The sequence below is a fragment of the Hydractinia symbiolongicarpus genome, chromosome 13 (assembly GCF_029227915.1).
Source record: "Hydractinia symbiolongicarpus strain clone_291-10 chromosome 13, HSymV2.1, whole genome shotgun sequence".
Classification (NCBI taxonomy): Eukaryota; Metazoa; Cnidaria; class Hydrozoa; order Anthoathecata; family Hydractiniidae; genus Hydractinia; species Hydractinia symbiolongicarpus.
In genome coordinates this window covers 6,934,974-6,951,000 of record NC_079887.1, presented here as the reverse complement: position 1 = coordinate 6,951,000, position 16,027 = coordinate 6,934,974, and the positions used below count along the sequence as shown (strand labels likewise).

Here is a 16,027-nt window from a genome sequence, read left to right as displayed (position 1 = left end):
TGCGGATTACAATGAACATTTTGAGGAGTTACATGAGCATTTTTAAAGTAGCAGGTGAACTGCTGCATTTGTGTCACGCTTCAATAAATACAGCTAAAAGATATGGACTTTTTTCAGCTATCTGTTTCTGTTAGAAATTACAATGATTCAAATCCAGTGTGTTGATAATGGCCTCACGAACGCCGCCGCGACGAAAGTGTAAACCAACATATTATAATACTCCGTACGTGTGATTTAACCAAAATAGAAACAAAATAGAAAATGCGAAAAGCCTAAAAACCCAAAAAAAACAAAAACCCCAAGAGCCTGAAAAGTGTAAAGCTGTAAAAATAAAGCAAATAGTTAAGAAACTTCCCTTTTTTAAACAATAGACCTGATTCGCTCTTCTTGTTATATTTATACTGTTAGAAGTCGTTTACGGGAGCGACAAAAATGTCCTTTATTGAATTATCCTCTCTTGATTGCTTATTTATTTCAAGATGGCGGAGAAACAATAAAAAAAATCGTTCGCTGAGTTTCTTTTTGATAATTGCCTATTTTAGCGATCGATGGCAGCCTTGCGATTGATTCATTTGCCGCACGACGATATTTTGGCGGTATTTGGAGGAAAGCCGCCATGAGATGCCATTTTGTTTTTAGAACCGGACGGGGGTTCGAAACATGATCGGTTTGTTTGAGTTAAAGTCTCTGCAATATTTAACTTCAAATTAACTAAGTTACTTCATTACGGTTACATCGCTACATCGAGCGATTGCAAAAGGAGGATTTGAATAACACTTTGTTTTATTTTGTTTTTATAAGATTAGCCTATCCTGTCAAGCTGAAAATTTAATAGGTGATTTTGTAACTAGTCATGTTCCGGAAGTTACTTTTCTTCATTTAAGCTTCGTTTTAAAATCAAAACGATCGAATATCAAGTTCTGGTCGCTGGAGGAGTCCGCATAATTTAGGCTCCAATAATGTTATTTTTTCGTGCTTGTTGTATGTTCGTAAGATATTGTGGATAAGATATTTCTTTAAAAACAATTAACTATATATTTCGCATATATAAACATACGAGAAAAATAGAGTAAATTTAATATTTTACATGATAAGAAATGCGGTTATAAAACTTTTCAAGAAACAAAAAAACTCTTTAGATTAAGCTGACTGGAGATATAGAGGTACTACAGAAATTTGCACTAGCTTTAAAAAAATAGCAAATGTCAAGAATATTCCTAAACAAAGCAGGGACAAGAATTTGTTTTTGTAAAAATTTAATTTATAACTATTAGTTATAGAAGTTCTAATAGTGTAACGTGTCGTGTTCCTTCTCTTTTCCCCGTGTTCTTTTGTGCAATAATATATATTTAACTGTTTCCCCTTAACTTTAGCTCCAGGCATTAAACATCTTACCATCCTTTTAAAATCCTTTGGAAACGTAACATATTCTGGTGATTAGGTCAATTTTATACAAAAACAAAGTTGGAGAATTGTTTTGCATCGCAAGTGCAATTTGGTATAATTTGTCCTAAACGAACCCAATCCCCTTGGCAACGAGAAAGTCCTAAAGCCTTCCATCTTGTTCTCTGTCCCATTCTTCCTTCACCACGACAATGTCCGCCATTCATGACACGTGATTGACATTCTGTACAAACGGGCATTTCACTTTGTAAGCTACCTGCCCAAGTACCAGCGCATTTTCTTCTTCTATATGTGACTTTGTAATGAACACAATATGAATAACTAAATGACAGAATAATAGAGTTCTTGCATCTTTTTTTCAGATTCTGTATGGAAAACAACATCCTTTCTTTTCTGGCAATTCGAGCATTTTTTTCAAGGTTATTCATATACTTTTACTTAGGAATTTTTTAAAAATCCTCTTCCTAATGCTTGAAGTTTCATAGTTTATCACAAATATCCCTATAATCACGTTAATTTGAAAAACGAAAACGCTGAATATTGTTTTACAATATTCCGTCGTGTAATTCATGGAATTGTTAGATATTATCCGCCTTGATCTGATTGACAAGGTATAAGGTCTGGAGATTGTGTTTTTTTAAAGGAGATAATGTTATTATAAAAAACATTATTTTCATCTTTTAGAGCGAAAGATGATGTGTTTACTTACGTTGGTTTGTGAATACTCTTTGGCGCTTCATCAATTCTGGTTGCTGGTAAAATGTTTTCATATATATATTTTCCTATGTGTGGTCTTCTGAATGTAATTGGAAGAATAAAGGCTGGTGATGCTAAAATTAGGAAAATAAAACTGAAAGTTGCGATTTTCAGGTTTTAACAAACTGAGGTTATTTGCAATTAACATCTAGGAGCTTCACACTTAATCAAATCATTACATAAAATGAGAGTGTGCCATAAATCTGATGGAAGGGGGAGGATGAAAAGCCCAATTTTAAAGAATTTTAAAAAACGGAAAATCAGGATAACTATGTGTCATTTGACAGAATGATTTTCCTTGTTAAAAATAAATTATATTATAAGTTTCAAATTCTGAACATAATCCTGACAAAAGTTATTAAATATTGCCAATTAGTGACTTCATTGAGTTCATAGGAAAGTGATAGTTTAAACCAATAGGCAATGCCTAGGGTGCTTGAGGTATGGACTTAAACATCCAGCAGGCAGGTGTCAAGTAGAGAGTCATGCAAAGTCAGTAAGTATCAAAGCTACCTTAATTCACGATATTTTTGCGAGAGACGAAAAAGAAGTTTCGCCTATTCCGAATAAAAACTTCAAGTCCCAATAACATTGATAGTAAAAAAAGGAACCTGAACACTGAGGTGTTTTTAAAAATGGAGACGTTTTGTAAGATTGTTATACTAAGCCAGACGAAAGCAATGAAGTAAATAATTAGCGATGATGAATTCTTTCCTGCTGAAGAAATTAAAGCAAAAGAAGATGAAGTTACGCAGCAGTTCCGCACGCAAATTATACGTGCGCGAAAATCTACCAGTATACGTCTGTCTGTCTGTCTTTCACGCATAATGGTAGCTTAGCTGCACAATAGCGAGAAGCACGCAATGCGGTATAAAAAGGACGGACGAATCCGTGGATTTTCCATGGGCTAACGACTAGTTTAATAAATAAAGATATGGTGCAAAGCAATTAAAAGCAATATAAATCTTATTACGAACTTACTGTCTTCGTTAGAATCACAAATTGAATTCATATTACATCCTCGAACTTGTTCAAGTGGACCACATGGGTTTCCGCCATTTTGATTTTTTTGTTTGATGCTTCTTTTTCTCTTTCTAACTCCAAAACCACATTTTGTACTGCAACCAGTCCATTTTTCCCATTCACTAACGATGCAATGAACAGGTTCTACAAAATAAAATACGAACGCTTATATTTAAGTAGGTTAGGTATGAAACACATCTACCAAAGGGTGCATTCAAGAAAGGGACGGTTGTAACAAGCAAAAAATGATACTGACAAGACCTCCCTTTAATAAGCCTGCTAAACATTCCATGGAAGCATCTGCTGAGAGTAAACCACCTTAGGACAACACAATGGTGAAATTTAGTCCTCCCACATTGCACCACCACACGTATCAGAGAAAGGAGGAACCGGAAAACTAAACTCATATTAAGGAGATAAGATTTCCCAAGGAATTGAATGTTATCCAAATATACCAGTCTACAAAGTCAAGCAGGAAGATGGAATAGGAAACACTAGAACATTACAAGGAAGCCTTCTGATGAGATGTAATATACTTCCCGAAGAAGAATAATTCACGAGAGAAAAGACAGTCAGTAAACCTAGCAGAAAGATAGCTGGGAAAGAAATTATTTTAAGTGATAGGTATTTGATGCTGTAGTTACAGAAAAAAGAAAAAAACATAGTTTACCTGAAGTCAAAATTGTAGGATCTTTTTGAAAACAATTGTTTTTCTATTTCTTTAACCCTCTTTTTAAATGAATGTGTACGGTTATTTGAAACTCTATTGGTTTATTCCCTTTCAGAGATTCATAACTTAATTTCTTTTGCAACTAAACCTAACTAATTCAAAACTGTAGAGTTACACAAAACATAATATCAACGGATTAAACAATTAAGTAAACAAATAAACAACTTACTGTCGCACAATTTTCTAACTTTGTCAATATCTTTGCAACAGTCTTTAGTAAATTTGCAATACGCATCACAGTAGCATATGGAGTTGGCCAAACCGCGTGCTCTTGTATGATACGTTTTCACAAAACACGAAGCATCTTTGAATTTGCAACATTTTAAATCACCACCTGTTTCTCGCTGGTCACACAGTCCATAACATAACGTAATATAAACTTGAAAAATTATTATGGAGAGTGCGAATTTCCAGGTAAACATGACTGGTTTGTATTCCCAACTTTTTTAAGGTTACTAATATCAGTTAATACAATTTTTGCTTAATTATCTTTATATCTATAATGAAAAAAAAACTCTTAACATAACGTAATGTTATTAAGAAAATCACGTAATTACAACTTCCGTGCACGTAGCTGCAATTGTAACATTAAACCGTCATGGTATACAAAAGCAGAAAGGTGCTATAGCCAATTGCAGATGGTAACCCAGCTGATACCTCCTGTAAACTGCATGACAACTCTCTTAAACATTCTCAAAACTAATGGCACACTGCCATTAAGAAAAACGTTATTGTAGCTATATATTATTACAATACGTTAAAATATAACAAATAAAGTAAAAATAAGCAAAGGTATTTCGTTTTGTTCCAGTGCTGTGATATATACAAATTACCTATTGAAAAAAATTACAAATCACACATTGCTTTGTTTAACTTAATTTTCGGTCTATCTCAAATATCAATTTACCTTACATCGCAATATAAAAATTCCAGAAGAAGAGTGTTTTAAAAAGCCCAGTTTAAGTATATTACAAAACCAATGTTAAAGACACGCCCTGTTTACGTAGTGTATGTTATCGATATTATCTGTTTTAAAACACGATTGAGTGTTGCGTGAATATCATGGCTTCATATCGCATTAAACTAAGAATAGTATTTTTTCTCTAAATATGTTTCCTGTTTCTAGCAATTTCTTCACATTTTCACTTTAAGCTCAGTCACAGCATCATTAAAAAAACGTATTTCTATACCTTACTTTCCTACCTGAAAAATTTGTCCGTCAGCCAAATATTTCATAACAAAAAACGCTCGTTGTTTTATAATTCTGCCAGCTGATAGAAGTCATCTTCCATGATGTCGGATAATTAGCGGTAAAACAAATAGGACTTATTGTCTGTGCTAGTCGACAATATTGTTCTATAAATGCATACACCATGTTGCAAGGTCGGATAATGAAAGCTGCTATTGTTATTATTACAAACAACATTCTCGTTAGTGGTAAGGAAATTAACAATTACTTGTCATCATGGAATTGATGTTATTAAGAGAAGTCCAACAAAATCGAATAAATTCGTTCTTTTATTGTGAGGTTTGCGCTGATACTAATATAGCACATTTAGATCTTTCAAACATAGCTAGCTATTTTGAAATATTTAAATTTTAGCTAGATTTTTTAAGTATTCTAATATCTTATTTTCTTAAATATTTCAAATATAGCTAGCTATTTTGAAATATTTAAATTTTAGCTAGATTTTTTAAGTATTCTAATATCTTATTTTCTTAAATATTTCAAATATAGCTAAGCGTTCTAAGATATTTTAAATATAGTTTTGACTGACATATTAAAAGTTCTACACTCTTTCACAAACGTCTTAAAAAAAATTAAAAGTACGCTGGATTGCACAGTTTTGAATTTACATGCAGTTTGAAGCAGTTTGTGGCAAGACATTTATGTAAAGTAGTTTGCAAAGTAATTTTAGGAAAAGATTTTTTGTGGACCTTATATAGTAAAAACTAAGGTATCACGTTAAATGAAGAAAACATAGGTCAGAAAATTATAATTCTACTATACCCTCACGTCGGTACGCGTTGTAACATCAGAATGTCTCACAGCAGAAGTATTAATTAAACAAATACTATACTTACCTTTTTTAAAGAAATAAATAATACGTAATAATTAAACACCATACAATATATGTTTTTAAAAATGAAACAGATCAACCTGAGAATTTAGCCTTGATTTATTAAAAGTATGTAAAAGGATTGTTTTCCCTTTCCCATAACAAGTTGGAAAGTACCTTGTGACTTTTATCGGCTTGGAAAATCGCTGATTAACATTGATTTCACTAATAGAAGTACAATCATCAGTAAGAGTTACATCACTGTTAGTTAGTTACTTGAGCAACGAAATATTTTTTCTTCGGCTGCATATGACGTCAAATCTAATCTTTTCCAAAACAACCAGTTCCCAGCTTCGATCAACGCTTTTACAACCTCAGCCCACGCGACTGTGTCACATGTGCCAACAAAAAAATAAATAGTTTGACTTTGTAGAATTTAAAAAGAGCTATGAATTTCGTTTGATAGAAAATCTCACCTTTTTACGTAGTAAGACACTTTTATTGAGTGAAGATATCAAAGGAGTTTTAGACAAGACACAGGAAATATTATCAAGTAATTATCAGGATGTGAAAAACTGATAAAAAAATAAATAAAATTCTCAGTTAAAAGCAAATCTCAAGAAACACACTGTTGTTCAAGGTATTACGGTTGCATTAAAATCAAATAGATAACAGATTAATAGAGCATAAAATGAAATAAAAAGAAGAAAAACACGCTGACATTCAAGTTTCAATCAAGTGTTTTAGATAGCAAACAGATAATTATATAAATAAAGGAGAACTCGCTTACATCGAAGAGATATGTAGCTGTACTATTACTTCTAATTACTCAGGATAGCCTTTTTAGTTCTTAATGTTACTATCATCAATGATAGTCCTGTCAAGGAGGTCCTAGTGCATTTAAACCTCACATTTGAGCTACGAAAGTCATGCAAGCACAACAGCCGCTCAACTAGACAACCACCTAAGATATCAATCCTATTCTTATGCTGAAACTCGACTACTACCTTCTGCACTGGAGGTGAACTCTCTACCATAACACCACTGATCAACTGAACTTCAAAGCTATAATAACACGTAACTCATTAAGCATATTCAATGAATCTGTATAATATACTCTGGTATATCTTTTTAGACAGTAGTATCTCCAACAACAGTAAACAATATTTTCACGTTTAGACTAGCCTGCCAGGACTCCTGTATTAAAATTTTATTGCAAAGCAACCTTTTTCTTTAAAAAAGCAAACAAGCCTTGTTGTCTAACTCTCGCCGTCCATCTGTGAGCCAAAGTTAGAATCTAAGATGAACGATGTGAATAACCTTATGCTTGTATTTATTATTTACCTTATAATAACTTGACTTCCCTGTATCAATTTTCTTTACTTGGGTTGTAAACTAGTACATAGTAAACTGAACTTTTACGTCATGTAAACCCAGACCTCCCAATTTGAAGCCAACGAGCTGCTTGATAGACTAAAGATTAATATCTGTCATTCAAAAACATCAACATTTACTTTTAATTATGGTTGGTAATGACGCATTGTTTATTTTAAATTAGTGAAATTTATATGCTAATTAAACTTGTTAAAGCGTGCCATGATATCAGATGACGAACTTCCTGTGATAACACAGAACATTTTAGGCTGTCTCTGTTTTCTTTGATTGTGAAGTCTCTTTCCTACTAAAAATAATTAAACGTTTTCGGGCGAGCTTGTGTGTGTCAAAGGGGGGCGTACTTCCTGTTTTTATGAAGAACCTTGTCATTTTAATATTAGAAAAACGAAAAATAATACAGTCACGAGAATTAGATCAAACCTCAAACAGACATATTTTTTTAGCTAGATAATTATTAGAAATCAAAAAATATTTATCTTACCGCCTAAAAATTCTCGGATATAATTCTTTGTAGACCTTTTTTTTCGTCAGCAAAATGCCAGAAACATTATATTGAAATAGCCACTGACACCGATATAATAAACATTGCGAACTTAAATAACTCCGGGAACCTACATTTTACTGATCAAAGAGACAACTGTCTGCCATTTAAACAACTTTTAATGAAAAATTTATATTGACATGACTAACGAAAAGTAACATCAACTTGCAATTGAAACTTTCTGTCTATTGAAAAAAATATAAGTGTCGAAGTCGAAGTTGTTATTGATGAGTCAGCATTCAGCTGCTGTGTAAGTTACGAGCAGTTAAAAAAAGGTTACTGCTCAATCTAAATGTTTAGCTAATTTAAAACGTTGCAGTTAAAATGTAAACAAACTTTATGTACCACCACTTTTCTCAATGCATTGAACCATCACCAGTATTGAACTGCAAAGACATCTATCTACATGCAACTGTACATTTACTGTTTGTGACTGAATCTTGTTTTCTTGCTCAATTCAAAATTATGTTTAAGTTTAAAACAAACATACGACTTGAAGGCAGAAAATAGATAAAATATTCTTTCATTTCAATTTTATGGTATAAAACATACGGCAATAAGTTTTGTTCGAAAAGAAATGAAAGTATGAAAGTCTCTTATCATGTTAGATAAACAGTAACAAAAGAAAAATTGACATAAAAATTTGAAACATGTTGTTTGGTTTTGTCTACATACAAAATGCCGCCTTTCTTTTTATGTTTATTATTTTTTGCATAAAATCATAAAAACAATATTTGACAGTAAGGTCGCGTGCCAAACGTTGAAACGTAAGAAGCAGAAAGTATTTTTCAAACAAAGAATCGATGTCGCTATTTTAAATCTGAGAAGTTGAGATTGTCACACAATGACCGTCGTCCACTATGCGAGTTTTCCGCATTAAAATATTTGAGCATATTAATTGGCTAACGAAATCATCAATCTTATAATGCTCGTATAGGTTTGTCTGTCTGTCACGCCAAATATTAACCGCAGTAGCGAGACACACGAAATGCGGCTAAAAATAATAAAAATAAAGAACGGGAGAACCGGTAGAATTATCAACGGGCCACTGACTAGTTCATAGATATGAATGATTTACGTTTTGGATGGCGATAGTTTTCACCAGTCAATCAATATCTGTATTAGATTTATCCATTTTACACTTTGAAACAAATGCAGCATAAATATTCCTTCTAAATGAAAACACAGTAATGCTTTTTTATCACCCTACGTCTTGCTTTTGATTATAAGCGTCACCTAACAATTAAGCAAGTTTACAAGGATGGTTCTATAGAGAAGAAACTTGAAAAAAATCGATTCCTTCATATAGAATTAATTTTTTAAGATATCCCATAATTGTAGTACAAATGACTGGTAGCCTTCTGGTAAAACATTCGCTTCCAGTGCGGAAAATCTTGGGTTCAAACCCCGGCCGAGTCATGCGAGAGACTAAAAAAGTGTAAATCTGTCCTTTCTGCTTAGCGCTCAGCATGATAGGATTGATATCTTAGACAGTTGTGTAGTTGGGCGATTGCTGTGTTCGCCCGACTTTCGTAGCTCAAATGGGAGCTTTAAATTGGTTAGGAATCCCTTCGCAGAACTCTTTTGGAAAGCAGTACCAATAGAAACTGAAGAGGTTATAAATAAATAAACATACGTTTGTGTTTTGCAAACAACAACAACAACAACCTAAACGAAAACACGACAACCAGCAAGAATAACATAACCAGAACAGACAACAACAACAACAACAACAACTGCTTTAATTACGAGGCAAATATCACATCAACAAAAGACGTTCAACCTCTAAAATACTTTTTCTTGATGCAAAGCCAAACATTGTTGCATGTTGTTGCAAGCTCTTGTCAATTCTGCTTATATGACAACATTTCTGCAACATAAAAATACCTTAAGATGCATGGTATGGCTCCAACTTATCTAGGGTAGACATTCCAAACTCAAAACCTCTTCCTAGATTCTCGTGAATGTCAATGATTAAGTTTCATGAAAGCTAATCTCTCTCTACTTCATAAATCTTGGCAAAAATATGAAAGCACATAGACATTCTTTAAAAAACCCCGACGAAACGTTACACTCTGTCATTTGGTAATCTCTTTAAGCAAGTATACTAGACGTGCTATTGAAAGGTTGGTTAACCACAAGAGGATATATTTCACGAGCTTAAATTTCCCGCCCGTACAGGTGAGCAGCTATGAGACATGTTATTGTTCATTTTTAGATTTAAGTACCTTTTGTTGTACCACTTATGTCTTCACATCCTCCATCTGTTCTAACTCTCGTTTTCTTCTTTGTTTTTCATGTTTATTTTAGTTATCAACACTGGCTATTTTTGATAACATTAGTCCCGTTATGTATAATCCCCTTGAAGATATTTGTTTACCATGGTCACGTTGGTAGAGCTTTTTGTTTGTCTTCTTTTGTATTGGTGCCTTCGCAATTTAATCTTATTGTTTTTTAAGGTTACATAAGAAGATGAAGGATATCCTTGTCATAAACCATTTATTTACTTTATTCTTTTTTATTTTTATCTTTCCCACGTCTGCCAAAGTTCAAATAAAATGTCGTAAAATCGTCAATATCAACTTTGTGCCCTTAATTAACACACGGGGCGGTGCTTCAAAATAAAAGTTCTTAACACAGAGAATCAGACCATAAATGAGGACAAACCCCTTTTGTTTTACGTTTTAAGAAAAAAAATTGTATGGAAAATCCTTGCATTAATATTTATCTAATTGTTTCCATAGAAATAGCACGTCATTGCTCATTTTACCATTATTTGCTATAAGCCGCGCTAACAACTTCTAAGGATTTATCCTACTACTAAAAATATAGAGTAACTGGTGGTTGAAAAAACACTAAATCTTTGTTCAGCCAAACATTACTTACAATATCAGGCCAAAACAATTTTTTTCGTGTTTCAAGAGTTCCTCAATGAACGGTAGCTACACAACTGTAGCGAGCACAAACTTATCTATGTATTACTTGTTTATAAAAGGTCTTTCAAGCGTATTCACTGTTTCGTAAGTCTAACAAATGGCAAAATTTATAGGGTATAAATTATATGTTGTTTGTTACTATTTTCAGTAACCGACAATTGAGGAAATGGAGAGACATTACTAGTGCTAAAATATAACTTTGTTAAATCTTATGATTTCAGTTTCGACTAGGATTAGAATTGAGTAGGAAAAAAGAAAGTCGAACATGTTTTGAAAATTTTATTTCGCACTTAATTCTACTTCAAATAAAACCATAAATTATCTTGAATATAGTGTTTCAAAGTACATCCGAAATCTCTGAGCCTACGAAAACTTTTCATTAATATGTCGTATAGCTTACTAACCTTCCATTAATTTGGCAGCAGAAATGGTTATCTAAGTGATGAGATATGTATAGTTCTTTCGTGTGTCTAAACTACAGTTGTCTTATTGAACAACGTTCAACACAGCTACATGTACTCACCACAATATCATTCCACACCATCATATTTTACTACAATCCTGAACCGTGGCCTGACACGCCCGTTCGTAAATACCACTTACAGTTGACTTACAAACTGTTTTCACATACTACATCATGTATAGTTTTCCATTGCGGAATCACACTATTGCAATGCTTAGCAGCAAGAACGTGCTATATATAAATAAAGGTTGACGTCACAGATGCTATGTTATTGAGGTGTAAATATTGCTTCTTTGTTATTTAAGATTCTATTTTGTATCTGCTTTAATACAGCAACCATGCCTTGCTTTAAAAGTGACGCGCAGGCTCTAATTTGAAAATGACTGGTTTCTATAAGCAGCATGCTGAGTTATTTCATGGCAGAATCTTTTAATTCAGTGGAAGTCAAAAGAATTCATTAATTTTGGCTGTAATGATAAAGTGTGGATCAGTAAAGAAGCCTTTGTTATACAGTTAACTCCCGGGACCGAGGAGAACAGTTCGACCTTACAAATGTTTTAGTTGAACGAAGCTCCCGTTAAGTCAAATTTAATCTATAATAAGATCATTGTTTGAGTTAAAGCATTTTTTTAAGAGGTGAGCAGCAGTTACCGGAGAAAGATGTAATCTTGGAGATGAAAAAGGGATGCAAGTCTCTTGTAAAATGATTTGCCTTGACAGCATCCAATTATTTGTAACATACAACAATTAGTGAATACCAAATGAATTTGCTTCTGTGTTTTTAAAATCTCATGATAGGCACCATTAACTATTTTTTTAGACACATAGTTTAGCTTTGTTTACATAGCCCCACCCCAATATCAAATTTAGTTTTCCTTGGAAGATGAAACCGAAAAAAATATTTAATGTATTTGAGTCTAAAAATAATGTTTTATTTAAAACTTTTTGTTATTTCAGAAAACAATCCACTTTCAAGTTGTGGTGCACGCGTGATAATAAAATTAAAGGCTCGTTCTCACTTCACTGCATTTTCTTTTATAGTGCAAACAGCTCACGCTTTTGTTGATCGAATGTCAAAAATGCATTCAAATTGAAACAAGCCTCTGTTGGCGCTGGTGGACGTTTTTGTGAGAGAACGCTCTAAAAATAATTCCCTGCCGAAGGAGTGAAGGGATTAAGGGCCTATCTGTTTTCTTTAAAAAAGAACAAATACAAGTCGCGGCTAGAGTGTGGATAATATGTTGTTTAAATCGAAAAATTTTCAGCCTATCCTATCCTTTCAGTCGTAGCACACCACTAAATAGATAATTGATAATTGCAGAATTTGTAACAACAATCACTGGAGCACATCCTCCATTTTCCAGACTTCGTCATCTCAAGACAATAGCTACCTCACAAAGATAGTTCTTTCCAAATAGTGTAGTCAAGATTTTTTATATATAAAAAAATAATGATATATTTCGAGATAAGCTTGTTCCGCTAATCAAGATTTCCAGGGTGTTCACAAATAACACAAGTCCTCCTAAGACGTTTCAACTTATAAATCAAGCGTTGAAAAAATGATTTCGTGATATTAACATTGATCTGATGTCAAATAACTTGGCAGATAAATTTATTTTGTTTATTTTAAGTAACACGAAATTTTTGTTGTTGACAAAAAGATCAAATTCACATGTTTATAATTTTATCACTGTCAAGATTAATATAGTATCTTCTTGTTAGACGAAGTTTGTTTAGAACAGTCAACGCTATGGTATTTCTCACTTTCTGTTGGCTGGCACACTCTACATACGCGCTTCACATTTCTGCTATGTTAATCAACGGTTTTTTGGTATAACCTCGAATTTCTTTATGGTTCGGTACTTTTAGGCTTTTGTAGTCTGTTTAATAGCAAAGTGCTAAAAAAACTTTTATTCGTTTGTACATCGCACACGTAGCTACTTGCCAACCTTATATAGAAAATTCCTTCGAAACAAAAAGGTGTGTTGGGAGATGATTTTTCTGACAAGACCACACCCAACCCAAACGCCCACTAAGCATGAAGTAAATATTAATATATAATACTGATAAAAAATCCCAAAGTCTTTTAAATGTTAAAATAGTGTTTATGAAGATGTGTTCACGAACATGTTAATCATTTACGGAAACAACACAAACCTCGAATAACTTCCGTCATTTTTTATACAACTGCATGAAAATGTTTCTTATTTACAACAAATGATGTACAAAGTGGTTCTATTATTGTGGTATATAAAAACCATGTCCAGTACAACGGTATCAGATGTAGTCACTTCTGTCGTATATTTTATCTTGATGTCAGACCGGAATCTTTAATAATCTTTATCTAAACGTTATTTTTTGACGCGTGTAGATTAATTAAAATATCCAGTGGCCAAAAGATAGGAACAATGACGTCATTAATTGTTAATTATGACAGCGATTTTCAAAAAGAGCTTAAAAATAAATAAATGGGAATTACGGATGACTTGAATATCAACTTTGAGTGAGTGAGATATTCAACAATTTTGGAATGGTATTGAAATATCGCTGTTCTTGACGCTTAGAGATTTGTGCATGTGATGTGCATTTTAAAAACGAATTTTTAACAGTTTTAATCCAATCAACAAGAAAGAAATCCAAAACAACTATTGAATTTTCCTTTAGTTACTAAGAGATAAAACAATTTTATATATTGAAGAAGAACTACTTTGTTCATCACTAACATGTTAATGATGAACAAAGTAGTTCTTCTTCAATATGACTTACACGCATTATGCTGGCCCGTCATGATCAGAGGTCTGATCGGGGTGAAGCATTCTCTGCTGAGAATGAAATACGGATGTGCTATGATAAATATTCTTCTATATAAATCAATTTTACTTTGACTAAAACGTTACAAAAATGATGTGTAACCATGACAACAATTCGGCATGCCGTTCTGTGATTTGCAACGCAAAAAGTTCAGGAGCTTTTACAATCGTTTAATTGCCATTGTTCGGTTTGCTCGTGCAGGAAACTAACTTTTAGGCCATCGCATGTTGTGTACAAAAAAAATCGCTAATTCAAGAGTAAATTTGTGAAAGTGCGCATTAGCTTTCTTAATTCTGTTGCTTTATCGCAAAAATTGCAGCCAAATAAAGATTAAGCATGAATACATTGGTATAAAACTTAACTTAAAAAAGTGTCTTTCTTCAGCAATGCTGTTTTATAGGAGTTTAATTTTTAATTTCATCGCTCCTATAAATACTAAGATTGTGACAGCTTGGTACACAACAACTGATCAAGGTCGTAGAATTGAATTGACATCAAAAAAAAAAATTATTTCGTTTTTGTTTCGGATTTTTCGCCATTTTACTTTTTATTTTAGTTAATTTGATTTCAATATGTTACGTAACTTAATGAGACCAGATGAGATGGTTTTTTATATAAAAATGTTGTAAACGTTTTTTTTTCCAAATTACCAATATTTTTCCAACCAGCTTTGATAAAATGTACAAAATTCCCACATTTGTTTTAGTAATAAACCTTTCCATATTTTCTTTGAGTATGAGTCATAACTTTTTTAGCCTATAGAAGGGTTACCAAAATTATCATCATTGCGTTCAATTAGAACTTGGAGAAAAGAATACGTATTCTTTCCTCCAAGATTAGAATAAATATTCCCATGAAACCTTCAATGCTTTAGTTAGATAGTCTTGAACTCGGTTAAAAACAGTTCTGTGACATCAAAAAAACGTGAATTGTTTTAGAAAAAAAGAAAGAACAACATTGCATATCAAACAATGCTAGTGGGTACAGCTATGTTTTTCCGACAAAAAAATGTCAACAAACATGAACAGCATTCTTGTGACGAGTTTAGCTCTACTTCCGTTTTATAACACAAAAAAATTAGCAATGTCTAAAACTTGTGCGCGAAAAAAAGTCGTGTTACGGAAACACGAAATGCGATATATAACGAACGGAAGACCCTGTGGATTCTTTAACGGGTTGACGACTAGTTTATTATATTAAGGGATTCTAAGGGTTTTTACGATGGTGAAATATTTGTAAAATCGTAGTGAGCAGTCATTCGTAAAATCGAGATGTTATATACCAGCAGCTTCATGCTATCAAAAATTTACTGTACCTTGAATGAAAGATAAAATTCTCCTACAGTTAAAAATAACATAAATTTCTACCATCGGCTAATTAGAAAGCCGGCTAGACAGACTTAAAAAGCCGGTCCTTCGTAAATAACGATAAATGAGTAATTTGCATACCTATTCTGGAAGAACACAGAAATTAACTTTCAAACCATCTTTCCACCTGAGCAAATACGACACATTCTTGCTGTCTCCTTTATTTTACAACTAAGTATATCTATCTTAAAAGCATACGTTTAAAACTTCTCTAACTGCAACAGACATCCAAAAACTTCACATTTGTTCATCATAAAAGCGTAGAGGTAGTCACACATTTGCTTTCTATTTTAAAATAACCGTTTTCTTATTAACTCTCCACGTATCCATCTTGTTAGATGTGTGTTGATAAAATGACACAAGATATGTAAAAACCTTTTTTGCTGTTTTGAGAAAGTGATTTTTATTATTAAGGCTTTATCAAAACAGCCTACATATCCGTCGAAAATACTTTACAGAATATGATTCTGAGTTGAAGTGAAGCTTTAAAATGTCATCAAAAGCAAATTCACAATATTTTATCCCACTTTTTTTAATTGTG

General features: G+C 32.8%; 1 protein-coding gene across 1 annotated transcript; it reads right to left on the bottom strand.

Annotated features, from left to right (window-relative positions):
* Positions 1 to 924: 924 nt before the first annotated feature.
* Positions 925 to 15,757, bottom strand: LOC130623577 (somatomedin-B and thrombospondin type-1 domain-containing protein-like). Its single transcript, XM_057439079.1, has 5 exons — positions 15,568 to 15,757; positions 4,083 to 4,410; positions 3,142 to 3,327; positions 2,114 to 2,234; positions 925 to 1,725 (listed from the first exon to the last, which is right to left on the bottom strand). The coding sequence occupies exons 2-5, from the start codon at positions 4,333 to 4,335 to the stop codon at positions 1,449 to 1,451; spliced, it is 837 nt and encodes a 278-aa protein (XP_057295062.1). The 5' UTR covers positions 4,336 to 4,410; positions 15,568 to 15,757; the 3' UTR covers positions 925 to 1,448.
* Positions 15,758 to 16,027: the final 270 nt, after the last annotated feature.

Excerpts from the sequence above, each read along its gene's own strand:
- LOC130623577 (XM_057439079.1), bottom strand. The coding sequence starts at position 4,335 with ATGTTTACCTGGAAATTCGCACTCTCCATAATAATTTTTCAAGTTTAT. Across the intron at positions 2,235-3,141 it reads TTGTGATTCTAACGAAGACA|CATCACCAGCCTTTATTCTT; the intron begins GTAAGTTCGTAA and ends TCCTAATTTTAG. Across the intron at positions 1,726-2,113 it reads AAGAGTATTCACAAACCAAC|TTATTCATATTGTGTTCATT; the intron begins GTAAGTAAACAC and ends TCTGTCATTTAG.